At 42.2% G+C, this 27908-nt stretch overlaps 1 protein-coding gene across 1 annotated transcript in view; it reads right to left on the reverse strand.

The window, feature by feature from the left end:
• The window catches only part of SYT10 (synaptotagmin 10), a 330714-nt gene that overhangs the window by 245663 nt on the left and 57143 nt on the right, over positions 1-27908 (reverse strand). Inside the window, exon 3 of the mRNA XM_078654653.1 lies at positions 7581-8145. Coding sequence (XP_078510779.1) covers positions 7581-8145 — 565 coding nt within the window. The remainder of the gene's footprint in view (positions 1-7580; positions 8146-27908) is intronic.

Genomic DNA, 27908 nt, shown 5'->3' on the forward strand with positions numbered 1-27908 from the left:
CTGTTCACACAGCCTGGGTAAGGTAGTGTAATCACCCCTTACTTAGATATAGTATACCTATATCTACCTTTACCTATAGACACATATACTCCTATAAGCCACTCCTATTGAAGGCCTCGACAATCTTGGAGGCAGAGTGCTTGGTTTTATGTGAGAGGGTGCCCTAGCATGAGCTGAGCCCCTCTGCACCTTTCAGAACCATTTCCTTATAGCTGTTCTATGATATAGCCATACCGTATACTCTTAAGTGCATTATAATCCTCGCGGTTAATGCTAACTTTGGTTTGGCTTTATCAAAACATGTCGTGTAAGGTGTCAAACACTTTGGAATACTAACCCCCCCCCCGCCAATTCTGGCGGCGGGGGTAGCATTCCACCCTTCTAGAGGGAAAAGACATGTATGTTACTGCTTTACCCGGTTAAAATTAAACAGAGCCTCAGCATCACAAAATGGATGCTGCTGCCACAGACACGAGTCTGACCTCCTGTTGCTGGGGGAATCTCCAGCAAGGGTGGCCTGGACAATAGGTTTCCTGTGCCAGCACCTCCCCAGACAGGGGTTTTGTGTATTGGGGCAGGGAGGGCTGCTTTCAGTGAATGCATCTAGACACTGCCTGGGGCACACAAGGTGCTCCATGCATAGCCTGGTTCAAACCAGTTGCTGGGGCACTCCAGCCCCAGCTCTGGTGCAATACTGGACAAAGGGAAAGGGGTGTAACCACCCCCTTCTCAGGTCCACCCATAGGAGGGACCTAGTCAGGTAATCCAGCCCCCATCCTTAGTATAAGTATAGGAGCTGTGTCCGCAGGACTTTAGATTATCCTGGAAAGAAACTTTGATACAGAACTCTTGGACCTTCGACATTCTATTCTGACTAGAAGACGGAAGACATCTTCCTTGTGGTCAAGGAGTGACCACCCTGTTCAAGCAGGCACCATCAGCAACTTTGCCAGTCTGCATTTTCAAGGCTCAGGCCGGAACCCAAAGACTTTGCGACTCAAGAACTAGACTTCTAGACTTCTCTGACCACGACCCACATCCACAGCAAAGCTGAGACCCGTGGCGGACACGAGACACATGGGACCAGACATCTTGGACATCCTGCATTTTGCTACCTGCACTCCTTTTCTGAAGCCTCAGTATGTTGTGCATTGGGATACGAGAAGCCCCAGCTCCGAGCATCATTTCAACTGAAGCCCATGCCTCCACACTCCGCGAGTGTCCCGTGGGCCCCACCTTTACATTTGTGCTTTACGCGTATTCCCGGTTCCTTGCCCGTTGGCTAGTGAGCCCCCTGAAGATGCCATCTTGAATCTAACTTGCGATCCTGGTTGTTACAAGCTTGCTTCAGCTTCCCTAAAAAGGAAAAGTGCCACAGACCTTGCTGGTCTGCAACAGAGCCAATCTTGACATCCTGTGTGCGTTGCAGTTGCCAAGGCTTGTTGGGTCTAATCCGGATACCAATGCTGCAGTCATCTAGAACCATCATTGGACAGCTCAAATCCAGCTCCTGGTCATCGTCCATGCCTCTTGGACCTCGTGGCCCGAAGAGACAAAGTCACCTTCTTCACCTTAAAGCACCCAACATCGCCTGGTTCCTTCCTGGTTCCTTCCTGGTCCCTGGCTAGTGACCCAGACTTTGTCCCCTCTGCTTTCAGGTTCTTCACATCTCCGATCCACCCTTGGATCTACCCAGACACTTTTCCTCTGGTCACCTGCAGCACTTCTTTACAGCTCTCCATAGAAAACAACAGCGAAGCCCGACACGAAAAGACACCTACGCACCCGGCTTCCCTGGGTGAGGTAACACGAGTTCTCCGGTGCTCCCGTGGGTCTTGGCCTTCCTAGTGTCTAAGTCTAAAAGGGTTCCATCCTAGTCCATCCGGAAGTGTCCTTAAACTGTAACTTTGTAACTTTTACGAACTCCATAGAAAGTCAATGGGAACCCGAGCCTGTGTTTAGACACTGCACGCGGCTCCCGTGGGTCTCCTACTTCTTAACCTTTGGTTCCTTAGTGTAGCTACAGTGATTCTACAGACCCTAGGCCTTCTTTCTAACTCTCACGTGGTACTTATACCACTTTCTTAGTATATGGTTAGTGAGGCCCCTAGGGCATAACGTATACTGTGCAACTTATCGCATATTAACTGTGTGACTTGTATTGTATTTTTACCTCTGACCTCATAAATAGTGCAGAGGGGTTGTGTTTAGATTAAATACATATATATTTGATATATACCTTGTGTGGTGTCCTTTCATTTGGTATTCAAGAGATTATATAGGGTAAAACAACTTGCTTAACTCGCCTACTAAAGTCTTAGCCTGAAAACTGCTGGTTCATGCTACCACTAGGATAGCTTTCTATAAGGTTGACTTTACAACCACCATCAAGAAGGGTCGATTAGACTGGTACAAGGTGCCCACTAAAACTAGCGGACATCATATGCCAGGCTAACTTCTCACACTACCTGCTTGTCTGATCTCATCAGTAATTCCTCATTCTAACTCCTGTAGACAGTGCTGCTTTTTTGGTCCCAGAGTGGTAATTCCTCATTGTAAGTCCTTTAGGCAGTGCTGCAGCTGTCTCTCTGGTCACAGTGGTAATCCCTCATTCTAGGTCCTCTAGGTGTTTTAGCTGCTTCTCTGGTCAGTAACTCCCCCATTCTAAGTCCTCTGGATAGTGCTGCAGCTGTGTCTCTGTCCATACATCCACTAAACTCTAAACCAAAACACATATGTAAAACTCATTGTCATTTACAATGCCATAGCTCTAACTCTCACAAATGTGAGACCTGTTGCATTGAAAATGCTTGTTCTATATTATCAGCCCTAAAACGCAAATATCAGATTATCCAAGCCTAGAGGGTTAGTTTCATTTTATAAGGAGTTATGCCATTCCATACACCCATGGAAACATGGCATTTGGGGTAATTGTACAAGCAGGGCTTTAAGGATGAATGAAGGAGGGGGTCTCAAAGGGGAGTGGCCTGTACAATTAAAAGCATGGCTTAAAACACCTAGGCTAAAAACCTGTGCTTAGCGTTGTCCGTCACCCAGCTAGTAATTTGTTGTTTCAAGTCATTGCATTCAGAGATATAATACAGCAAGTAATATTATACCTACAAGCCAATACTCTTGGTTTTGTCAATGGTTGTTAGCTGCATAAGATATATAGGCAACAACTATGTCTTTGTTGTATAGAATATTGAAAATGCTTCAGTTTTTAAATGATGAGACTGTGAAAGAACTATAAAGATTCTCTTTGAAGTTATCTCAAAGGCAGTGAAGAGTCGTACTGCTTCAGAGTTAAGAATTTTTTTTTCACCCTGAGGGTGAGGGCAAAAATGTTGAACACGATAGGGACCAGTCTCAGCACCTGCTTTTTACTACTACCGGTGCTGAGCACTGTTAGCTAAGACCTTGTACACACATATTTACATCGAAAGCTTTAAGTGAGCCTTCTTCATCCATTGGTATGTTGAAGAGTCATTCACCTTTAGATCCCACAGCCGACAGCAAACATCATCGGGCAAAGGTCAACCCATTCCAATAATCGTTTTTTATTTATGAAAACATATATACTATTTAACCTTTTGCAAGGTTCATGCAGCTAATCACACGCTGCAACCAGGTCACTCACTGAAACAGGCAGTACGATGTATCCCACAAGATCTTTAATATGCTGTTCATGTTAAAATGTGTTTCGCCATTCTATATTATTAACTAAAGTATTACATAAACCATTCGAAGCTAACTTTCAGCATATGTGCCTGCATGCTTATGCATACAGCTGCACAAGCAGCCTACTTGAAAGCTTTTTATTCTACTTTATAACAAAAGGTGTTCTAAGATTGCCACCCTTCCATGAGCATGCTTCCCCTTGCATGTCCACTTTCAGTTGACCACCTAGGAATTATTTTGCCATTTTTACGTCGAGCTTGGGCAGCGCATGCGCTGCTCTACGAGCCATGCTGTATTAGAGTAGAGAGAAGAAGCCCACCCACTCTCCGCCCATATTTGTCATTGGCTTGTGTACTTGTCCTTCGTAAATGCTGGCTTCTGATTTGTTTATAGGCTTGTTTGTCCCTTCTCAGTCCTGCCTTGTCTTCATTTGTAACCTCCCATGATGACTGGCCCTTTTACTTCAGTTGTTACACCGTGAGTCTTCTTTAGGCTGTAAGCACTATTTTCTTTAAATAGTTTCTCCTACTGCAGGCACAACATGCGTTCCTGCAACATTCAGAGCGCCATGAGCGCTTTCACTTTCTAAGCAGCCCGGGACAATGACAGTCGCTTCTTTGAATAGGTGTCGCATTTACAAGAGTTTGACCTATTAGCATTGTACATGACAATGCCTTTTATGTGTTAATTATCAAAACAGATAAATAAAAGGCATTGTCATTTACAATGGCAATAGCTTAAACTCTTGAAATGCGAGACCAATTGAATTGCAAATGCTTGTTTCCTTTGAGGGACACTTTCCTATTTTTCAGGCCTGCACACCTGCTTTCTCTAAACACAGCCTACTCTGCTTTGTGTGTTTGCTTAAATCTCAATTATTATATTTCGACACACACCTCATTTCAAAGATCATGATGTATTCCTTTGTATTATCCTGTATCCCCTCTAGCTCATTAATTAATCTCACCAACCCTACTAATTATAACACCTACCTCCTTCTAATTTTAGCTATCATAAGGAAACCTAAGAAAATACAAGTAAATGTTTCCTTGAAGGCACAAGATTAACGCCACCAACCAACAATAACCAATAAACACAGGACTAACCACTAACCTTGGGCTCCCTTAGCAGCGGGCTGCCTGGAATAAAGAGCGTCAACACATCGTTAGGGGTAGTGAGAGCTAATTAAATGAAATTATAGTACAATATAATACTTTCAAAAGGCAAGAAAATCTCGGTACAAACCTCTTGCAAGCTTGCCTTTCGGACTTTTAGGGGAGTAAACTTGACTCACCCATGAAAATGGATGACGTCTCTCAAAGGCTTGTGGATGGTGCCTTGAAGGGCTACAGAGGTTTCCCTTAAAGGCAGTACATTTCTCAGAGTTGTACAATCTGTAGCCTCCCTATGATAACTGCTGCTCCTGGCATATGCTCTGCGATTGGCCATGCACTGAAGGAACCGCATAGTATCACATCTCAGTGCAAATGAGAGAATGCTACTTCTTGAAAGCACCTGCGGATAATTTCTGTTGACACATTTGCTATTACAAGTAGGGAGGCATCATCTTTTGTGTAGAATGAAAGGGGACTTGGCATAAAAAAGCAGGGTAAAAAAACATGATTCACTTATGAGTAGATTACCATGTTCAGCGAGTCATCATGTAATTTGTGCTTGCAGGCATCTGCTAGCAATAAATATAAAAGAAATCTCTCTGTGGAGCCAAACAGTAGTTCTCATCGAGTGAGGCTAGGTAGGTGCTCCATGTGTTCTTTATTTTTGTAGTAGACTTATATCCTTATTTGAAAGACCACTGGTTGAATCATCTCAATTACTATAGTCTTTGACCACCGAATGTAGACATATCTTATCAGAAAGCTGTATACTTTTTCATAGAATACCGTCCATATACATATGGACGTTACATTTGCATCCAGGATGGTTATCAGTGTTAATTACATTCAGCATTTGATAGCAAGTTATTCTGCAATAAGCATTCAAGGGATGAAGTGAAATAAAAAAAAAACTAGTTCTGTAGAATTTAAAATGAGAAAGGAATGTAACTAAAACTAATTTTCATACACTTTTATAAGGAAATTAGAAGGATATTTATGTCACATTGAGGGACAACATGTTCTTAGTCATGGCATCTTGAATATTTGCGGCTTGAGCGTTCAAATGTAATCACTGCTTTCACTGAAAAATCTCCATGTTCAACAACTTTCTAGAATGTTAACTTTTTTCACTCACCATGCATTCTTTACCATGAGATAGGGTGCTGAAATGCCCCATTCACCTAGTCATTGTTATATTATGGTACAGAGAATGCATATGGCCTAAAGTTCACCGCTTCCATGGTTTCATATTGGTGTCCTCTTTTACAGGATTTTACCATAGGGCCGCACATCAAGACACCTTGCTGCACCACCCTACACCAAAGTGAAAGTGCAGGCATGCACCATATTTATGTAAAACAGTACATTTGTGTCCTTTCTCCCTGTGCTGGCTCCATTTCCGCGCCTAGTGCCAATGCAGGAACCATTGCACCATGGTGCAAGGGTGCATCTGTTGAATGCAGGATTGCTCTTGTGCATGAAGGGACACCTTCCTGAACTGTAACAGTCCTAAGAGGCATTTCCCTCTTTCTATGTGTGCTGCAAAGTGCAGCACTCGTAGAAAGAGGAAAAAATGTGGAGAAATAAATATATTTCTCCTTGTTACCCTTCACCTTGAGAGACATCAGGTTTTGACACTTCCCCGGGTTTACATGATTTTGTAAATCTGGGGCATAGTTAAAATGCATGGGTGTTGTCGTGTTGCGTGGAAACACCCACGGCAACGCCCATGGAACGCCACCTGAGCGCAGAGTAAGGCAATGCAGCAATTTGCACTGAGTTGCCTCACTCAAGATTTATGACGGCAATCAAATCCACGTAGGGTTGCTTTGCATGGCTTCATAAATCTGATTCAGAGCCCTGCATCACGTATGCACCACTTTACATGGTGAAAACGTGATGCATTGCTCTCATAAATATGCCCCTTGGTGTGCCCATCGCATTCTCCAGAATAATGAGGTCTTCAGGGAGTGCCCAAAGTGAGTAATTGATTGAGGTTAACAAAACTGCAACTGAATGTGATATACTGGCGCAGTAATAATCTAACAGCACACTGCACCATAACTGGTCGAGGGTGCTCATAGCATGGACTACATAGGAAACAACAGCTGCTTCAGCGGCCTTGAAAGGCAAGTGCGTCTCCGAGGGTTTAATGAATTTTGGGCAGGATTGCCATTCTTTTTTTACTGATTTTTTCCAAGTAGAAAGAAAACGAATTTTTAAATGCGCCCCCAGTTTAAACTACAACTACAGAATGTGGGTAAAATTCAAGGATGTTAATTGACCAGCTAAGGAGTGTTGTATATAAAAGAGGGTTGCCCATAGAGGTAGCCTGAATGTAAAGATACTTGGGTAACTCTAAATATTAGGTCAGATTTGGGCATTAGATTATCAAACTTCCTTCACCTTAGACAGGAGCTATTGCTTGTATGCATTATCTAAACAGAAGAGCTTAGTTTCCCACAATATTACGGATTGAAAACCACTTAGTGTGCAAATATCTTGTCTCTTGTATTCAGTTTGCCACTCAGCAAAATAGGAACACAAAATAAAACCAAGCAACTAGGTGTCAAGTAACAGAACATCAGACAATGCGATAAAACACTGGCACTGAAAATACTGCCAACACTGACTGCACGTCAGTTTTCCAACACATATTCATTCCTTGAAAGCGAATACAGGTTACTTCTTAATGAGAGAACATCATCATGAATGTGGCATATGCAAAGACAGGTACACGCTGCTTTATCACTACACAGGCAGTGTGCTCGATTCTGTACTCACTGTGGTAGCACAATGGATGTCTTTCCATACTGTAGTTTCCCTGGAGAGGTCAGAGTCTTCAAATAAGTTATCAAGAATTACTTCCCCGATCATGTCATGTCTAGAAAATCTGTCAAAATCATAAACACTGAAATGTAGTTTCCTATTGCTGAGCTGGTCGTAGGCCACAGGAAACTGAAAGGTTTCATCAAAGACCGGGTTTAGTGTCTTCCTGTGAACACGAGTCTGAAACTTCTTTTTCCTGTCGGGAAGAAGGTAGATCTTCACGTAGGGATCAGATGTTCCTGTGAAGTCTTTAGCTGGAAGTTCTAGGGCTTTTATGATTTTAACAAGGAGAAGTTCATTTTCATAGTCATACTGGAGCGTGAAGTTCAGTTTTCCGCATGTTTTAACATTTTCATTCTTGTTGTCATCAGAATCAACAGACTTCTGTTTATAGAGTTCTGGCTTTATTCTTCCAATGCTAGTGGTTGTCTCTCCTCTCTGCAGCAACTCGTTCCCCATGCTAAAATCCACACTGGATACTTGCATTTGCCTCGGCAAGTGCCTCCGGAATGAATTGTGTCTGAAAAAGAGAAAATGGCGTTTACTGTTTTCTAGTTGTAACTAAGAAATAGTACTGAAAGTAAAACGTGTACAAATCTGTTACACAAGTAGGTTTGCTACTTAAATATTGATTATCACAAAATAAAACTAAATGAGTTCTTTAAACCTACACCGAGATCTCATAACCCCCCAAAAAATGGAAGTTGACCTCTACGACCTCAGGGACACCTTCACAGTCTGTGTCGGGAACACCAGACATTCAGGGCACCACTGCCAACCTGATCTCAACCTCTGTGTGATATCCTTTCAAATGCTAACAACAACACAAATGGGTGGTTGAATACGCCACAATTCATCCACCACACACTAAATGCCCACTGTGACTTTCCAAAATCAGCCAAGCAACATAACTGCTCATATAAAAAGTGCATCATTTACACACTCAGGCATGACCAAATACCCTTATCAACCACCATTCAGCCCAAAGACAGTGGCTACTCAGTACTGGATTCGCTCAAAAGCGCCCAGAAACCCAAAATGTCCATCATCATTCCTTTTTTGGTGAAATTATGTCAGTTTTTCCATAATTTCTCTACTTCTGTCTTCCCTTCTCCTACTACCCCCTTCCGTTTTTCTCTCACAGTCTTTATTTATGTCCTCTCCTTATTTTTCTTTCCAGCTGGAGTTACTTCCCCTACCTTGTATCTTGGTCACCGTGTTTAGCTTCTTAGGAACAACTATTGGTGGTTCACAACACCCTTGCATTGAACATGGATAGGATTCACCAACATCATCAACATCACTCTTCATTACTTCTTGTCTAATGCAATTTATACCTATTTGCTGAATGGGTATCTCCAAATCTAAGCAAAATGGATGTATGTGGTATAAGTGAGTTTAACACCCATTTTATGTTAGTACGTTTATTATTTAATTGTTGTCAATTATAATTTGTACTCATATATTTATTTCTACGTGGCTTGCGAAGTACCAGAAGAATTGCCCTTCACCCTTGTGACCTTCAAACTGCAATTGAAAATGTTCATAGTCTTTTATGCTTACCATGAAATCAAGATTCAACAGTAGGCCCATGACACCTACCATTACTGCAACATTTTGACAATAAAGGACATCAACTTTTTCACACACTCCCTCTCTACCATCCATGCATTGTTGTGATGTACCTATTAGACACTGGAAACAACCGAATCAGAATATATCTTCAGCACCAGAAAATTCTAATGTAGGGCAGTCTCTTAACGTCTCTCCACGACTTACTAGAAACATAACATCACTTGGACTGACCGTCAACGGAGACCTCTTCTTTAAAACCATGTCACCAAGAAAATTCATACATTCAGTGCCATCTCTCACTCATAGAATCAAGCCATACCTCTCTAAATCAAATGTCAGATCCACTGTCAAAATCAGAGTCTTAGCTTCTATTAAGGATGGCAATGACCTACTCAGTAGTGTTCCTGCTACCACGTTGCCACCCTACAAACAGCATGATACCACAAGTCTCCTAAAACAACTAATGGAATAGGATCACGTCTTTCACATTCTACGGAAACTGGATCACGTCTTTCACATTCTACGGAAACTATACTGCCCATGCCTCAAGTCTTTTTCAATACAAATTGCACCACCGTCAAAGAAGGAACAATCCGTCCCCCTCTTACTTGGTGATAAAAACTGATAATCCTAAAACAGCTGCAAAGGCCAAAGCAACACAAATGGCCAGACTGAAACTGAGAAATGGAAAAAAATAAAACATGCAGATAAGTCTTCTCCAGTGTCTCCAGCAAGAAACATCCACACATCATAGCTTTGCTCCATCCCTTCTTCAGGTCGCACCTGTAACCCCTTTTGAAAGGAACAGCAAAACCATTTTTTATAGGAAGCCTTTCAAAATCCCACTGTTCAGCCTGGCCGAACAGTCTCCCATATTGTCTCTCCATACCCTCTCAGAGCCTGATTATGACTTTGGGTGTGCGTTGCCGGGTCCACCCCGCCCCCCTGCTGCATTGCCAAAGCCGAGGTCAGGCTGACCGCCAGATTTGGAGTTTCCTACTGTCGGTCAGGCTTTGTTTTATGTTCCAACTGCGATGCCCTGAAAACGGGCACTACTTTGGGAATGCCACAAACAGTTCCTGCACGGCATGGACTAATAAGTCCATGCCATGCAGGAACTGGGGTGCATGCACGAAGGGGGGCACACGCGCACCCCAGGGTGCAGAGGCACAAGGGGCCCCTGGGTTTTCAGGGAGGAGGAATGCCATGAGAACCATGGCAGAGGGAAAACTCCTAATATGCTGGGCAGGACTGCGGCAGTCCCACCAACCATATTGGTGGCTCCTGACTGCCAGAACACCTCCAGGGAATGATGGTTTCCTGGTGGCTGCAGTGGAGCAATGCCAGTCCAACTGCTCTAATCGTAATAGGGCGGTCGGGAGACCGCTGCTGCCGTGCCCCCGCGTGTCTGCCGGTCTGTGTACTACAGACTCATAATTAAGCTCTTAATGTACACAATCTAAAATGTTTGCCTATAAACCCCTGGTCATACAGTTGTGCCTTTAAGAGTGTAATATTTTGTATAAGATCTTTTCTCTCAATGTAACTACTGAGAGTATCTGACGGGAGACAGAGAAAAACATCAAACATATCGGTCTTTATTAGGGCCACTAAATAATGGGACAGTGAAAGACAACATTATGTGACAAGGTTGATTAAATGTTCAGCAAAGAAAGGGAAACTATGTGTCAGTTATGTAGCACATCTTTCCATCGAAAAAAAGCTCTGCAGAACATTAGAAAACAATTCATATTTATTATAGAATTTTTTGTTAGCAGGCGCTTTATTCAAGATATGTGATCTCAAAATAGGATCGACATGGTGCGAGACATTTGATCCCTATCAGCCTAGGATTATTGGTTTGGACCCAGGGACTTTATTATTTTGTAAGAGACAGAGATGAAGCTAACGTTTTTGTCCTGGAGGCCCACAATAGCCAGGCTAGTTCTGAACCCACCGAAAATGAAGTTAACCCCACAATGGCATTGGAATTTAGCACAATTCAAACGCCTTATCCACACTTTCATGGTGCTACAGAACTTTGGCCCAGTATATCTCAACAATTGCATCTGCTTTCACAAACCTTCCCGCCACCTCCGCTCATCTGGAATCCTTCTTGAACACATCCCACACATACAGAAAACCAGATCCAGCAGCCGGGCTTTCTCCTAGATCGCTCCTGAATCTTCAAACACCCTGCCACTACACATAAGAGCCTCCTCCTCACTTCTTGAATCCTGCAAGAAGTCGAAGACCTGCCTTTTAGAGTAGTCCCACTAGTCACTAGGTTTGGCTAGGCCCACACCTGCTCAGCACCAGGATACCCTCACAGGTAATAGTACACTGTACAAATCTGCATAACATAATATGCTTAACTTAACAGGGAAAGGGATTGTTCACTTCCCTAGCCACACCTTTAGGTGGACAAAAGAGCTCTGCACAAAGAAGAAAGGGTTTCCCATCTTGGGTTTTAGGAGTAATGGGCACTGTGAAATTGTTTGTAGCAGGCAAGCAGAAACTACTTAAAAAATGGTTAAGGTTGCCCATGTGAACTGTTACTCCATATGGGTAGGGAGGAGCCAGGAGTCACCCCTACCCACAAGCTAGTGCCAGTAATAATGTGGCATCCGAAGGCATCCTTCTCAGAATACTTTCTGGACCTGCAGAATATTAAAACCTGCTGTCTGTGACCTCATAGGTGGAGGATCTAGTGAGCAGTGTGTGGGCCTAATGTCACATTATATACAAATCGTCAGGTCCTGGGATAAAAAATAATATAAAAGTTGCCCGAGAAGGTACCTTATTCCACTTTATCAGGACATTGTGGGCTCAATTCTCAAACATTTATTCTGTGAGTGGAGTCAACTTACTCTTGGAGTAGTCCTGATTTAATTCCTGAATTTCTAGAATAAGTTACAAGCATTCCAGGAGTAAGTCTCAGCAAAATGTTTGTGAATTGGGCTCCATGTTTCTAGTTCTTACCTTTCATTTTGCCAACGTAATGAATTATCAAAATCCATTCTACCATGAATAAAACAATTTAATTCCTCTACCCAGGCAGTACGATCCTTCAAAAGCAAAGAAGCATGGTATTAAGCACAGGATATTAGCCTGTAATTGTAGTTACACAGGTATCGTTGTTATGTAATGGTCAAAGTAAGGAGCCTCTCAAAGATACAGGGACCAGCGATGTACAATAACTAGTATTGTACTGTTTAGGCCAATCAGTTAACTGTTAAAATTAGCAGCTGGGACCATTGGGGCCCTGGAGCAACATCAACTCTACATTTGTATTCGTTCTAACCATGCTGCTGAAGTCCAGCTTTGAAATACTAGATCAGCTAAGTCACCAGCAACAGTCTGCCTATTTATCTGGACCGTCTCCTCTGCCCAGCTCAGCTGAAAAATAAAGAGTGGCCATAAACTGTAACAGCTCCTGGGTGGGCACGCTATTGTTTATTTTTAATGGAGGCTACCTCTAAGATATGAATGTGTTCCAGATTTTTTGGGTATCCCTGGAATTACAGATTCATTCCAATCAGTGCCTACTTTGGAAAAGAATATGTGCCAGTTTCCAAAGCTTTTTTCAGACGCCCAGGGACCACGCCATTTAATAGTCTGCCGAACAGCAAGACTGCCTAGTCTTGATTCTACCACATGCCTCTTTAATCCATCACCAGACATCCCTGTCTATCTCTGTCTTGCAGGTTCACCGGACTTTCTTTCTTCGTCATGGGTTTTCACTCTTTCTCTTCCTCCTTCTTTCCCCCTTATGACTTTTTCTCTCTCTTGTTCTGGGTCGAAGTCTGATGAATTAAAATAACCGCCGGTCGCAAACCCTTTGAGCTGGTGGGCCCCACCTGCAACTGCTGGGTCAAATTAAGCAATGGTTCCAATGTTTTGCATTGTTTGTCATGATGGGCACAGCCTGTGGTCAACGCAGCCTTTTTATATTGTTTACAAGGAATCATAAGTCTTTATCAATGAATATTATTTTCTATCCACATGAATAAATACTTTCTTTAAATGGCGTGGGGCAAAGGTATAGCAGGAATGTTTAGATTCTGTCGTGCCAGTGGGAGTAATGATCCCGGCATGAAGTACAGAAATTAGCCCACTGGCTTACTAAAAGAGGAAGTCGGGTGAGAGTCCATTGTCATGAAGAGCTTCCAAGGAGTTAGGTTAGCTTCGCTCAGAAGTCTCCTTTTTAGTCATTTTTTCTACTTTTCGAGTGGGGCAAAGTACAATTATCACTTGCTAGCTTCAGGGCAATGCCAAAGTCAATGACTTCGCAGAAATGACTTTAGTGACATGAAGGTGTAATCTAGGACAGATGGGTAATCTTTTGACATGAGTGTAGTGCATAGGGGAATTGAGTCAAATCATCCATTAGGGGCACGTGGACCTAAGCCGTGCAATAAAGCAGGCCTAAGCTATCTAATATTTGTTCCAGCTCATTACTTTGCTGGATTTCCCAGTAGGCATTTTGCACGATTTACCAATCAGCATCTATAATACTCCAAATTAGATTCATATTGAAATCACCAGATACAAGAAAATAAGATTTATCATTAGATTAAACAAATCCATTCTGCTCTGCTTCAAAACAGTTTAACATATTTTTTTTACAGTTTTATATTGCGTGAACTTGGCCTGAAGGCATTAGGGACATTAAAAGCACAAGGAGGTCAAGTGCCCGGAATCTTAGGATATTATTGAGCGAAGATTCAAATCTGGTTCCCTGGTTCCAAGGTCAGCAGCTCTAAATGTGAAGCCACATCTCTTCCCCATCATACGTTTCTTAGCTCCCCGATTTGCGCACAAATATATGTTGACTATTATCAACGTTTGGCCTGCAGAATCCCTCTCAGATCCTTCTATTTTAATAGCCATTGCTGATTGTGAGAAAATACCCAGGTCGATTATTCTATATGTCCTTTTACAAGTAGCAAATATGGTCAAGCCATTGAAGGCTTTCCCTTATCTATATTTTGAATGGCCTACTATAAGAATACCTCATAGCCATGAGTGGGGTTGCCCCTAAATTTGAGGTTTCTTGGATGAAAATAATTTCATGTGAAAAACGGAAAATTAAGGCCTCATTGTCTCTTGTATGAACTCATATCTTTCTACCTTCTAAGAGCAGAGATGCTTTTCACATTACAACATTTTTTATCTTAGTTGTACTTGGGTGTTGAAGAATTAGGCAATTAACGTTGGGTTTCATTAGGTTAAGGCCTTAGTTGACCAGTCGGTATTTGTATGACTGGACTTTTTCTGAGGTTTGATAAATCGTTCTACCATTCCAGAGTAATCCGCATAACTCTCACCCCTGGGGGAACAGAAAATTGACACTCTTAATTCCTAATGAATTAATCTGATTTAGCTACAAGTAGACGCAGTATATTCCACCAATTAAGAATATCAAACACACCTTTTCCCTTTTATGTGTGGATAAAAATATAATGCTAGGTCTTTCTCCTACAGAATCATCACAGCTGTAATTGGATCCACTTTCTAACTATTTGAACCTTTCAGACAATTTTTTTTACCTAACTGAGCTATTTATACTGCCTTTTTTTGAAGAAGTCCTTTTGTGGATTACCTGAAAAGTCCATACCTCATTACCCAGAATTCACCTGGAGTTTAGCAATCTCACCTAGATTCTTCTCATTGTGGTCTTGGGTTAATGCACTTCTGGCACCTGAGCAGTATGTTAATTTTTCCTCAACAATGTGGAACAACGAGGAAAGAGGACTACTGTCCACAGCGGCAGGAAACTGTGAGACATTTGCACTTACCTCCACCATCTGATGCTTCACTCCCAGGCCGGCTCCATGTCAACATCATTCTGTTGAGCCAGACAGGCATGATCAGCAGGCAACTCCGACTCTCCAGAGGTCCTCTTTTCATGTTGACAACCCACTTCGGCAAGCAGCTCAGTAATTGCTATATGTGGATGGGCCAACTCACCTTCTAATACGTTTCAGCTGAGCTGTCGAGGAACAGATAGATTGCCCTGGTGCTCCAGTATCGTTTGAAAGGTTTGGGCACTGTTTAACTCTGAAGGGTAAGGCCAAGAACTTAAGGTTCTCCAGAAACACCCAGGAGCAGAGTCTGCAAACAATGGCTAGACCAAGAACAGGCCCACAAGCTACCACATGCACAGGGCTCAAGTCATAAACAAGCAGTGGTAAATGCAATAGGTGTTGTCCATGTAATTAATAATAAGGTGTTTTTGTTGTAAGTTGTAGCTTGGTAAGTAGTCGTGCAAAATAAGTCACTGAAACTCCGTTAAAGAGTTATGACTTATATATTGGGAAACTGAATATATTGTGCTGTTACTGGTGGCATTGTAAAGCGGGGAGATTAGGTAAATGGGGGAGGACAAAGAAAAAATAAACATGTACCCAATAAGTACAGTGTGAGTGCAGGTGAGGCCGGGGACAGAGATTAGGTGAGGCTGTGCCATCTGTCACGAATGCACCTTGCTCTGACATCTTGCAGTGCAAAATGCTGAGTCGTGCCACGGGGGTCCACGGGGCCATTGTGTGCCTCTGCACAAAGGACTTAATGTTCATTCCTGTAGTCTGAAGGGAAACGAAGTAAAAGGCCCAGAGATTAGTTTATTGGATGGGGCGAATGATGTTAAAAAGATGGGAACTGTATATGTGGAAACAGAAATAAATAAAACGAGGGGGGGAGCAAAGAGGATGCTGCAAGACATGGGGAGGAGAGAGACGGCCTGAAGAAGCACTTCTAAGGAGTGCTTGTTAGGAAATGTAAACAAGAAACTCAAGTTAAAGAGGCTTAGTGCTAGGTAAGCTTCTGGGGGGAATTCTGTGCTCTTGGCTCTGTCCCAGGAAACACACTAGAGACAAGAACAAGATGTAGTGTGGCAGTCAGAGCTGCTGACTACGGACCTGGGGGTGATGGTTCAAGTCTCTGTGTCAGTTCAACGTCCAGTGATTTAGGGCAAATCAATCATTTATACCCCCTACCCCCAACTACAAAAAATTATTGTGTAATGTAACTTGTGCTCACGTTAAGCACAAAGTGCATTTTACTAAACTGCACACATTAGAATTTAACTTATTAGAAACGCATAACAATTACCCCTGCCTAACACGACAAACCACTTTCTGCAGGATGTAAATTGTGTTTTCTTTAATCAATGACAGGATGTTTGGAGAGTTTTGCAAGGGTATCTTTGCTTGGATTTTAGCTCTGTGTAACAGCTTGGGTGGACTGGGCAGACAGTAAACAGTTTGAAAGAGCTGTGATTTGGTTGAATGAGCAAAGCATAATAAATGTGTAAAGCAGTCACAGCAAGATCTTGCCACTGCTAAAGAGTTGCGTTCTGTCTTAGATGGAGGGAGAACGGAAGCCATGAAGGGTCACTGTGAGAGGAGTACAAGCACCAACGATGATGAAGCAAAGACAACTGGGGAAACAAGAAGAAAAAGCCCTTGCTGATGGATACTGCTTGCACAAACTTAATTTTGAAACTAAATTTCCCAAATTCACATGATGCCAAAACTCTAAGTTGTTTTCAAGTTCTAAGCGTTGCCAGCTGTAGCCATTGTAGAAGCCTTTGTAGAAGTCTTGTCTTGGGTGCAGATTTTATAAACACTTTGAGTGACTGAAATTACAATAATGTTTAGTTGTTAGGCAATTGGTTTGGTAATTTGCAAATCAGCTGAAATGAATGGACGTCCTATGATGCAGTCAATTGGAGTGTATTCAGGGCATATAACATCCTTTTTACGCCTGCTGGATTTGCTTAAAGTTCCCTCCATTCAGATAGCTAAAGAAAGCAAGGCTCAAAGAGAGGTAAAAGGATGCTCATTGAGGCCAAAGTTGCCAACTGTAGAGCTGGGGAACCAGGTTTTTGTCTCTGCATCGGCTCAACATCCTGTGAGCAAATTGCTTAATCCTTCCTGTGCCTACAAATATAAAAATATGCGAAGACCCCACACCAAATCAAAGAAATGATAAATTTATTTTCTGTAAGAAGCACAGCAGCATAGTTACCAAGAAGTAGGTCGAAAAAAGCGGCGTGTTTGCTCATATTTAAAATAACAAAGAAGTTCAAGTGGATGGAAAGGAGTACTTCGGCCTCGGGAAACTGATAAGAAGACACAGAGAACAACAGGAAATGGTATGCTACAACTAATTGAAACGGAGAAAAAGTAAGTGCCAAGCACACAAACGAATGAAAAGGAAGGGAGGGATGTAAGCCCATTTTAAGATTTCTATTAAATACAGTAGATTTCACACAGGCAAAAGCTGCAAAAGAAGTATGGGGGGCCTTCTAAGTAAGGCAATATGCATGTAACATCATGGTGTGTGACATTGCTCATAGCATCACAGGAAATGGCATCACAACCTATGACCTCACAGGAAATGACATCACAAGAAGTGGCATAAGATCGTAAGACATCGCACATATGCACAGCAGGTCTATCATGAGGACATTTGATTGCATTAAAATATTTGACCACTAAAATTGTGCCAAAAAAGTTGACACAAACCCAACTCAAAATCTAAACATACATTTTTTTTTACTTTGCCACCAAGAAATTGGCAACAGGGGAAAACTGCAAGTAAATCTGTTCTGCGTAACTTGTCGCAAATTCTACATTTTAAAATATTTTATGGGGTCAAGGCGCCTACTGCAGATGTCTTTATGTGCCCAGTAAATCTCAGGGAACAATAATAATGGTAAGGTAACTCTGGAGGTTAATATATTTGCTGGAGAGATCTGTGGTTAATCTAGTCCCAGTTCTGAACAAAAGTAACATGGAGTGTTAATATATCTCCTGCAAAGCACATCATGTGTCACACAGAAGACTGATTGACATTTTATGTAGATAGGTAAGTGGGTTACTGCTTTCAAAAGAGCTCCTTTTTTTACTTGCAGTTCAGAAGTTGTAATTCTTGTAATATAGCACAGTGAGCTATGAAGAACATGTAACTCCGACATCTTGTAGCCCTCACTGTCTTATGTAACACACCCTATACATTGATTTACAAACTTATGATTTATTGTTCATGCATAATGTGTACATGTGATGTAAAGCACTCTGACATCCTGCATTGGGATGTGCAGGGCTATAAAAGAAATAAAACTAAATAAATTGCATTTAAATTGTTATTTGGGCAAATACCATGGCAGGCCAACCCTTCTGACATTGTGACAGTGCTTGCATATCTGTTTTATACAGGGACTGGAAAAAGTCAAAATAATGCCTCTCTTAGGTACCTGTGAAGTAATAACCAGCTGTGTGCCTTTATTTCCCCCTCCATTCCATTTGAATTGATAGAATATTTATTTTCTCTGCATTACATTGTTATTAATGGTTTTTTAGTCTTCAAAATTGCATTGGAGCATGTATAGGAACAGACCCTCCTATAGGTGAGAGTGAAGATGAAGGCCATTGGCGCTCTGGAGCATCCTCACCTGATTCTGTTCTTTAGAATATGATTGTAATGTCCACATGTTGTGACATGCGCATTTCCTTTTTTTGGGTCGTAATGAAACATGATGTTCTGCAATGGTCAAAATGAAGATTGTACAAGAATTTGTCATTGTCATCTGCAACAAAATTGTAATTGTAATTGTAAGTATTCTTATATAGCGCTGCTGCCACCCTACGGGTATCCTGGCACTCAGATATACGAAGACACAGCCATCATAGTGAGAGAATCAGGAAGAGAGTACACAGAGGATCAGGCTTTCGGAAAGAGCCATGTTTTTAAGCTCTTTCTTAATTCAATTAGATAATCAATCTGTCTAATCCTCTGTGGTAACTTATTCCACAGATGAGCACCGACCACGCTGAAGGCCCTCCCCCCAACCTAGAGCGTTTAAATCTCGGATGTATTTATTTATTTATTTATTGTAAGTTTTGTATGGCGCTAGCTGGACCCAAGGGTATCAGAGCGCTTCACATCAGGTACAATAATGCGCCTTAGCGGCGAAGGCAGAATCCACATCTGGTAAACTTAAGAGCATTGCAAATAACATTACAATACAGATATTGTGGTCCACAGGAGGGTTGCGGCTGCGGGGTATGAGACAGAGGAGATCCATTGCTGCTTGCAAGAGGGAAGTCCATCAAGTCGGACGAGATGTGGAAGAATCTCGGTGGTTAAAATTCTGAGAGGACTGTTTTTTCATCCACAACAGGGTTTTGGAGCGATGTCGAGCTTTTCCAGCATGTCTTGTGTTCCTCCCGTTAAGTTCAGGTGAGCTCAAGGAAGAGGGCTTTGAGTAGGGTCTTGAATTTCGGGAAATAGGAGGTCATTCTATATAACCAGTACAGGTTAAGCAGCAGCACACAATAACGAACTAGTCAGCAGCGCGAAGACTGTAGGTTGTCGTATAAGTGACCTTAAACACTAGTACCCGGGCGTTACAGCATAGCATCTAGGCAACCCAAGAATACGGGTTAAGCTTTCCCACTTTGACGCTAACAGTCATAAGTTTAGAATTTGACGAGAATCAGGATGAATTACATGTACGATATATGTGAATTACGGTGGCATGGAGAACCATGGGTAATAAAATGTATTATTGTTTTTTTGACAGATGAATCCCTTGACAAAGGCGCAGAGCGTCGAAATGCATTGGGAGTAAAGGGAACATTAATGATTAAGATTGTTAAAACAATGATTTCGAAAAATGATTGAAAGATGGACATATAATGAGATGTGGAAACAACATCTAAATGAGAAGCGAAATGATTGAATAATAAATCTATTATGAACAACCATCAACTATGCGATATGATTTAATTTGAAGTAACAATTTGAACACAACTAATAGCTGGATGCTCAGCATACCCTGATGCCCTAGGAGACAGATCAAAACTTTATGTTCTGCAGACCGGATCCCTGTCAAGTAAGCCATTGCAAGGCCCGTCCCTTCACCCCTATTCTCTCCAGTCTCTCCAACAGGATTGAGTGGCTCACTGTGTCAAACGCGGCCGACATATCAAGAAGCACTAAAACAGTGGCATTCCCGTTGTCGGCCCGCATCCGCAAGTTATCCATCATAGTGGACAGAGCTGACTCCGTCCCATGCCCGGGCCGGAATCCGAACTGGTCCTTATCCAACAGATGATGTTCCTCCAAGAAGCAGGATAGAGACCTGCTTACAGCCTTTTCCATGATTTTAATAGGAAAGGGAAGGAGGGAAATTGGTCGGAAATTTACCGGATTTGTCGGATCCAAGGAGGGCTTCTTAATCAGGGGCGTCACTACCGCCTGCTTCCATCCCTCCGGACGTTGCCTTCTTCCAGGGACTGATTGCATATCTGTTGTAACCAGGGAAAGGTCATTTGGCCATAGGTCTTCCACACTTTCAAACCAACACACAAACCACTAGGCCAGCCTGTTTACAGATGTGATGGTTTTTCTCTCTATATGTTCTAGGAACATCTCTGACTCCACCAAAGAAAACAGAAAAAGGTCATGCAACATCTTTCTTGCCAGCTTGTATAAATGTGTCCCTGCATTGTTTTGGTGTTTTGTTCGTGAACAATCTCGAAAGTGGTTTGTTTAGGTCAGCACAACCTTGTGTAAGTTGTGGACCTGTAGTTCCCAGTGAGCATGAGAGAAAAACACCATTTATGGCATCCCTGTGCCAGCCTGAAGTAGCAAATGTGAGCTTCTGATTGTGTTTTGTGTCAGCTTGTGCTCTATCATCATATCTCCTATACCCCTATAAGAATTATCAATTCAGAAAAAATTAAACTAGCAGGTACCTCAACTTCCTACTTCTTTAGGTGTGCTTGGCACACGCTTGATGTTTAGCCTGCAAGCGACTCCATTAGTCCCAACATCATAATGGTGCACATGTTCCAAAGATCCACATTTCTTTGTTAGGTGGTGCAGCTTGCAGTGTTAATATTGTCTGTGTGAGGGACAAAACAAATCCAGAAAACAAAGGTGTGATTTATTTTGATACAGCCAGAGCGAGCAACTCAACTGGATACTTTTCTCATGATTTTGCTAGACTCAGTGGAATTTGAAAGTCTATGGTCCAACAGCTGTTCATTGTAGCCTGTTACTGGTGCCTTGGTAGCTGTTGCACTTGTACTTTAATTATAGCCCATTCCCGCACAAATCAATCATTCTAAATGGGAAGGTGGGCAACCACAGAGCAGCTTTCCTTTTTTCCCAACAGGCTTTCTTGGCCCTTATTTGTTCACGTTTTCATTCACGTGCAACAGCCTTGCCTGGTCACTGCCATCATCATCCGAATCAGATCTTTGAAAGGATAAGTGACATCCTGAAGTAGGTGAGAATGAAGTGGTACTTGCAGCAGACATAAGCTCTTCTCATGAGGCTGTTTGTGTGACTTTCAAGGCCATGCAATGAGAATGCCTTGAGTTATTTATCCACACCTATCCAGAGATGCCCTAGAAAGAGATCTCTGTTGGCAGGTAGAATACAAATAATGTATCTCTTGCCTTACTACTAATCCATCAAGTATTTGGCCAACAAATAGCATCATAGCTTTCAGCAAGAGCTGGATGAGGGGCAGAGGAGCACTGCAGGCTTAGGTCTGCCCAGGAGGGACAATGTCTGCACCAAGTCCCCCGTGTTGTTGCAGGAGTTGGGCAGAGGGCAGGTTGTGCTGCCGCCCACAACCATTAGCATCATGTAAAAGGGTCCGGTTTCTCCAAGCCCAGAATAACCAGGTCTGCAGTTTGCACTTTTCAATCTTTTCAAAGACCACAACTGGGATAATCGCAAAACTCTGCAAGTGAAAGAAATCAGTCCTGGTTTAAAAACAATATCGCCAGCAAATGTGCTTGAAAACTATCCAGAGATGTATTAGGATATTTCATTGACCGGAATCTAATATTAGACATTGTGCCTATACAATATGCTGAGATTATTTGAGGTGACGTATTTTTCCATCATATGAAGAGGTTGTAATTTTAATATTTTGGTTATGTGTAGATCACGGTATAGTATGGATGTCCACTTTAACCCAAAGGATGTAGCATTGAGTACAATTATAGGTGTGTCTTCACCTGATGTGAGTGTTGTGAAATAGTTCTGAACAAGTACTGTGAAAGGGACGACAGACAGAATCAGGAACTCCTTTCCTGAAGGTTTCATTTAATCATTTGCCATCCATTCCACAGAGGTTAGCTAGCATTCCATGGAGTAAGTTGTGTATTACAGGTATGTTGGTGTAATTTAATGCACAGAGTACAGATGAGGGCTTTAAGAAATTGCACTTAACGGCCCTTTTGAAATATTCCGGCGTCACTCCTGATAAATACTGTGTGGGATTGGCCACTGGTGTGGCCTATGGGGTCTTAATTCCAATTAATTGCATGCATGAATGAGAATGTATTCTTTCTTCCTGATTTTGAGTGTCATTGGTTGCTGAATGCACCCCTAAGCTGGCAACTACTGTTTCAATTTAGAGAATTCCATTATGTTTAGATTCGTCGTTTTGTGTGTATGCTCAAATATAAATTCCAACTGGCTCTTGAAGGCAGCAATTGGAGCAAATAATGCCATAGTAAACCCAATAGGTTATGCCCAGACAAAGCTCGCAGTTCTTTAGCAATTCTAGAAAGTTATCACAAGAATACTTCATCTGTAATAAAAAGTCAAAACATTAGCTCTTAAGATAAGACCTTCATGTCTGTGTCGGCTTGTTGTATTAAAAATGCCTACAAATATCCTACAGTAAATATATAAAGTACCTTGGAATTTAAGGCAATAAAAGCTCCGAATTGCCGATGTGGACAGACTGCAAAATATTTCTGTCTTAATAACATAGTTCTGCACTCCAACGTTACTGTTACAAAGCCTAAGAAAACCAACACTTAAGTTGCTTAAAAATACATTGTTATCGAAATCGCACAGCTGCTATTTTGTTAAATGTTGGACTTCTAGGGGCCGATCTGCAACCTACTGATTTTCCTAATCTTACTTAGTTGGAAAAAGCAGGTAGAGACTACTGTTCCAATCTGGGCTTTCATCGAGAGGTCACTATCGATTGTGACAATGAGGCTCTTTGCTGAAGAACTCTGCTGGCTAGAAATTCGAGGTCCAAGGGTTTCGAGAGCCACCGGTTAGGATCAGCTCTGTTTTATTAGGACTTAATTTTAAATGGTTGTTATTCATCCAATTGCAGTTGTATAACATAGTGGTAAAAAATTCAGGATCGAGGCAGGAGTGTTATCAATTGCAGGGGTGTTATCAATTGCAGGTCATCCGTATAGTTGAAGGTTTGCACGTTACCCTCCCCCCAAGGTCTGAATGAGGGGGAGGAGATACAAGTTAAAAAGGTGTGGGGACAGGGAGGTGCATTGGGGGACCTCACAGGTTAATTTAACTCTTGGAGCTGTGTATTGGGAAAGATGGACAGATTGAGAGCGATCATCTAAAAAGGACGTCAGCCATTGAAGGACGGCTCCCTGAACCCCAGCGTCTCTAACGCGGTCCACTAGAATTTTATGGTCGACCGTGTCAAAGGCTGCCGAGCGGTCGATGAGCACTCATGCCTGGGTGGTGCCTTTATCAGCCCCTTTCTTTATTTCATCCAATACACTCAAGATTACCATTTTAGTAGAATGGGCAGGATGAAAGCCTGCTTGATTAGGATGTAAAAAGTGGGATTGTTCTATGAAGGTGCACAGGCAGTTGGCCACATAGACTTCTAGCGCTTTAGCCAGGTAAGGAAGAAGCATGATGGGGCGATATTTCGAGGGGACCAAAACATTTGCACCAGTTTTCTTAATTAGTGGGACTATCACAGCTCCCATAAAGAACCTGGGGACCAGGCCCTGGTTAAGTGAGTCGTTTAGAAGGGATATGGCCGGCTCGGGACATGCTAGGAAGATTTCAGTCAAAATATGTTGAGGGCAACTGTCAGCTGGGGAGCCTGATTTTACTTTAGTTAACAGGTCCAGGAGGGATTCTTTGCTAATAGCTGGGAACTGATGTAACGAGTGCGGATTCCTGGGTGTCACATCCTGTTTATCAGAGGATTGGTTATCTGGAGTACTAGCTTTGATAGAACTGATTTTATCAATGAAGAAATTATTCAAGGAATCACACAGTGCCTGAGTGGGGGGTAATTTAGCAGTGATTCTGTCTGGATTGGACCGCTCATTCACAATCGCAAATATATCTTTAGATTTATTTGTAGAATTTAGAATATTATTTGAGAAATAGGCGGCTTTAGTTTGTAGAATGCATTTCTTATATTGCTTATGTTGAGTTTGAAAGATTTATTTAAATCTGTGCTGTAATTCTATCTCCAAGTGCGTTCAGCCCGACATAGAGCTGATGTTTGGGCTTTCAAGTTATCAGAAAACTGCCTCTGGGCATCATGGCACCTAGCCAATTTAACTTTCCTCAGAGGGGCAAAGGAGTTGCTGGCAGCTGGCAACCAGGATCTAATGTTTTCTTCCCTTTGGTTAATAGAGGTCTGATGGATGGGTCCGTCGGATTTCAACGAGTTACAGAAGGCACTGATACTAATATGGTTCCAGGGCCATGTCATCAGACTCGTTTTGACAGAGGGTTCGGTTATAATCAAGTTGTTAAGGGAGAAGTTCAGTAGAGAATGATCGGGCTTGGTGCAAGGGGATACTGTCAGATTGGACACTGTAAGATTGATGGTTCCAATTTGGTCAAGAATCTGGCCTTTTATATGAGTGGGTATTGTCACATTGTGAGTGAAATTCAGCACATTTAAGAGGTCGGTCATTTATATTGCGTGTGGGCCGCCCAATTCGGTATTGGCCTAATAGTTAAAATCCCCAATTAACAATATTTTGGCATGATGGATTACCAGGTGGGACATTTGTTCCGCCAATAATTGGGGGAAGAGAGGCATTTTGTGATGGAGTCTGTACTGCAATACACAAGTCAGGGGGTGAATGAGGAGTGAAGTTTAATGACTAGGCATTCCACAGAAGTGATGTCTATTGCTGTGAGGGTATTGAACTTCAACTCTTCCACTACCTCATTCCCAGTTTTCCCCAAAGGCCAATTGGCCTGAATAATGTAATAGTGTTATTCAAAAGTCTATATTGTCGTGCTTATACTCACAATGCAAAGACATGATTAACATTGTTTGAGTTAATATTGTAGCACCATAACACTTAGACGCTTGTGATGAATTTAAATCAGCCCTTTGCCAGAGGAAAGCGCCAATTGTTTCTTTTGTTGAAAATGGTCGGAGAGGAATTTGTGAATGCTTACCAACTTATTACAGCTCATCCTTTGGTCCGTAGGTTATTCCTAACCTTCCTTTTGCTTGCCCTGAGCGGTTATGTCCCCTGTTATTGATATTAACACAATATGATGTATATCACACTAGAAAGGGAGGGGCTTAAAAAAGATTAAGGTGACTTCTGTGTGAAGCGTCTTCAATATCTGGACAAGCCTCATACTGTTATAAATAATACGAGGGCCAAAAGATAGGGCATGATGAAGGATACATTGAGTAATCCAAACATTATTGTAAAATGGATTTGTATATTAGGGCTTCTTATGGAAGTGCAAAAAAAGCAACTATTCTGTGGGATTCTGTTGGATCCTGTTTGAGAAGCCTATGTAACTAGGCATGTGAGTTTTAAAATTCACCTCGATTCTTTTTTGGGGTGTATTTTAAGGCTCTCTAAGACTGATTGTTCTGTATGAACTGACTTTCCGAGGATACCTGTTTTGGATAATTGGTTCCTTAAACAAGGTCCATTGAAAATCTCCATGCAGGATATTTCCGTGCCACATCCTCTGTGTTCATTTTAAATGCCAAAGAGTAACAAGGACATTAATATTTAATGATCCTGCACGGATTGAGCACCCGCTGCCAGCTAGAAATGGTCTTTGTGCTGTTTGATGGAAAAGAGTTCATTTACTATAAGATTTACAGACACACTTACAAATCTCCAGCACTGCGATTTTTTTTCTAAGCCTTAACTGCTGTCGTTACTGGGGGGAAGAGCAGCCCTGGACTACATCGTCACTTACACATGAAGCATTTTACTACAGACTTTCACTGACATTAATCTCTATGCAGACTCGTTTGCACTACCTACATCGGTGAATTACGCACCCTGTAAATTAGAAATCTTATGTCTCGAAACCGAGGCAGTCATTTGCCACTACAGCAGCTTTTTGCAATCCTATGGTGGAAATGTGCCCCAAAATATTTGATAATGTATATGCTCGCATTCTATGAGTTGCTCTTTTTACCGATTTCCTAAACGTTGGCAAAGCAAAAACAACCTTAAACATTATGAATCTGTGCCATTCTAGAATTGAACAATAGGCATGGTCTAAAGTAGCAAAGTATGTTGCAGGGAAGAATTGTTTTATAAAGAAATACCAGTACGAGAAATCCACTGAGAAAAATCCTCAAAACGAACTTTTCATATACCATTAGAGAGTGTACACTAATATAATTTTTTTACTGAATTTCTTCAGAGGCAATGCATTTCAAATCACCTCTCCAAAACTAACCCTAGACCTAAGCCTAATTCTAAACTTAATTGATAAACATACTTTAAATAAGCAAGCAACCCATTTCTTACCCTAAATTTACCATACCTCTAAAGTCAACCTTTACTCTGCATCTTACTCTTTCTCATAGCAATACTTACTCTGCCATTTTCTGTGTTACTATTGCCCAACCATTCAATCAATACACTGGCTGCAGACTGTCAATAGGTTGACGGAAAACATGGCAGCCAGTTAGTACGCAGTCGCGAAGGCTCCCGAGCTTGGAGAAAAATCTTGCAAGAGTAAAATGCCCTCCTGAACGTTCAAAATATTACTAATGGAGTGAATACCTGGCGATAATTGTGGTCGGATTTCCCCCGAGGATTGGACTGCCAGATCGACGTTGCTGGGGAATCATAGAGGCTTTGAAGGGGCTTCGGAGAATTCACGGAGCTGTGGTCCCTCCCGCGCCCCACTCCCGTGAGTGGAGGATTTTGCCGCTGTTGTTTGTTCCATTTGGCCCTTTGGGGGAATCTGTGACGGTGGAGCCAAAGGAGCCTGCGGGGCTGCCCGACCAGAATCCTGCTGGGCTCAAATTAGGTAGCGGCAACACATTCTTGAGAGGTTCCCGGTGTGAGTGAAGAGATGGAGGAGAAGGATTATGCTATGACGTTAATGGTTTTTGGAGCTGGCACACAGCCGTGGTCCGGTTTCCTGCATCGCAAAATGCTTACTTGTTGTTTACTTACCTGCAATCATCCATATTCTGGTGTTTATCACCCCCCACCCTGCCCCTCCCCTGCCCCGCCTCCCTGCCCCACCACAACTCCCTCCACGGGCCGCGGCTGCTGGCACATTCAGGGGAGACGACATCCGATAATGCTGCAGGTATAAAGTCCACGCAAGAAGAAATAGGGAATGCAGGTCAGAATAATGCTAAAGGAGGGTGTGTGGGGAGAGGCTGTGTGAGGAGAAGATCAGAAAAAGGGTGTGTTGAAGATAAAAAGAGAAATCTGGTGTTTTTTCTGAAAAAATATAAAAACAAAGTTCCAGCCGTAATAAGGACTGGTGGGCAGTTGAATATAGAGGCATTTCTGGTGGAAGAAAAGGTGGAGGGGACATCGGAGAGGAATGCTTCACAGGGCAGGTACCAACTTAGAAGTTTAGGGGCAAGGAACTCCTTGAAGGGTGCTCAGAGTAAAATTTAAAATAAGACAA

This window comes from Lissotriton helveticus, chromosome 1_1, assembly GCF_964261635.1.
Source record: "Lissotriton helveticus chromosome 1_1, aLisHel1.1, whole genome shotgun sequence".
Classification (NCBI taxonomy): domain Eukaryota; kingdom Metazoa; phylum Chordata; class Amphibia; order Caudata; family Salamandridae; genus Lissotriton; species Lissotriton helveticus.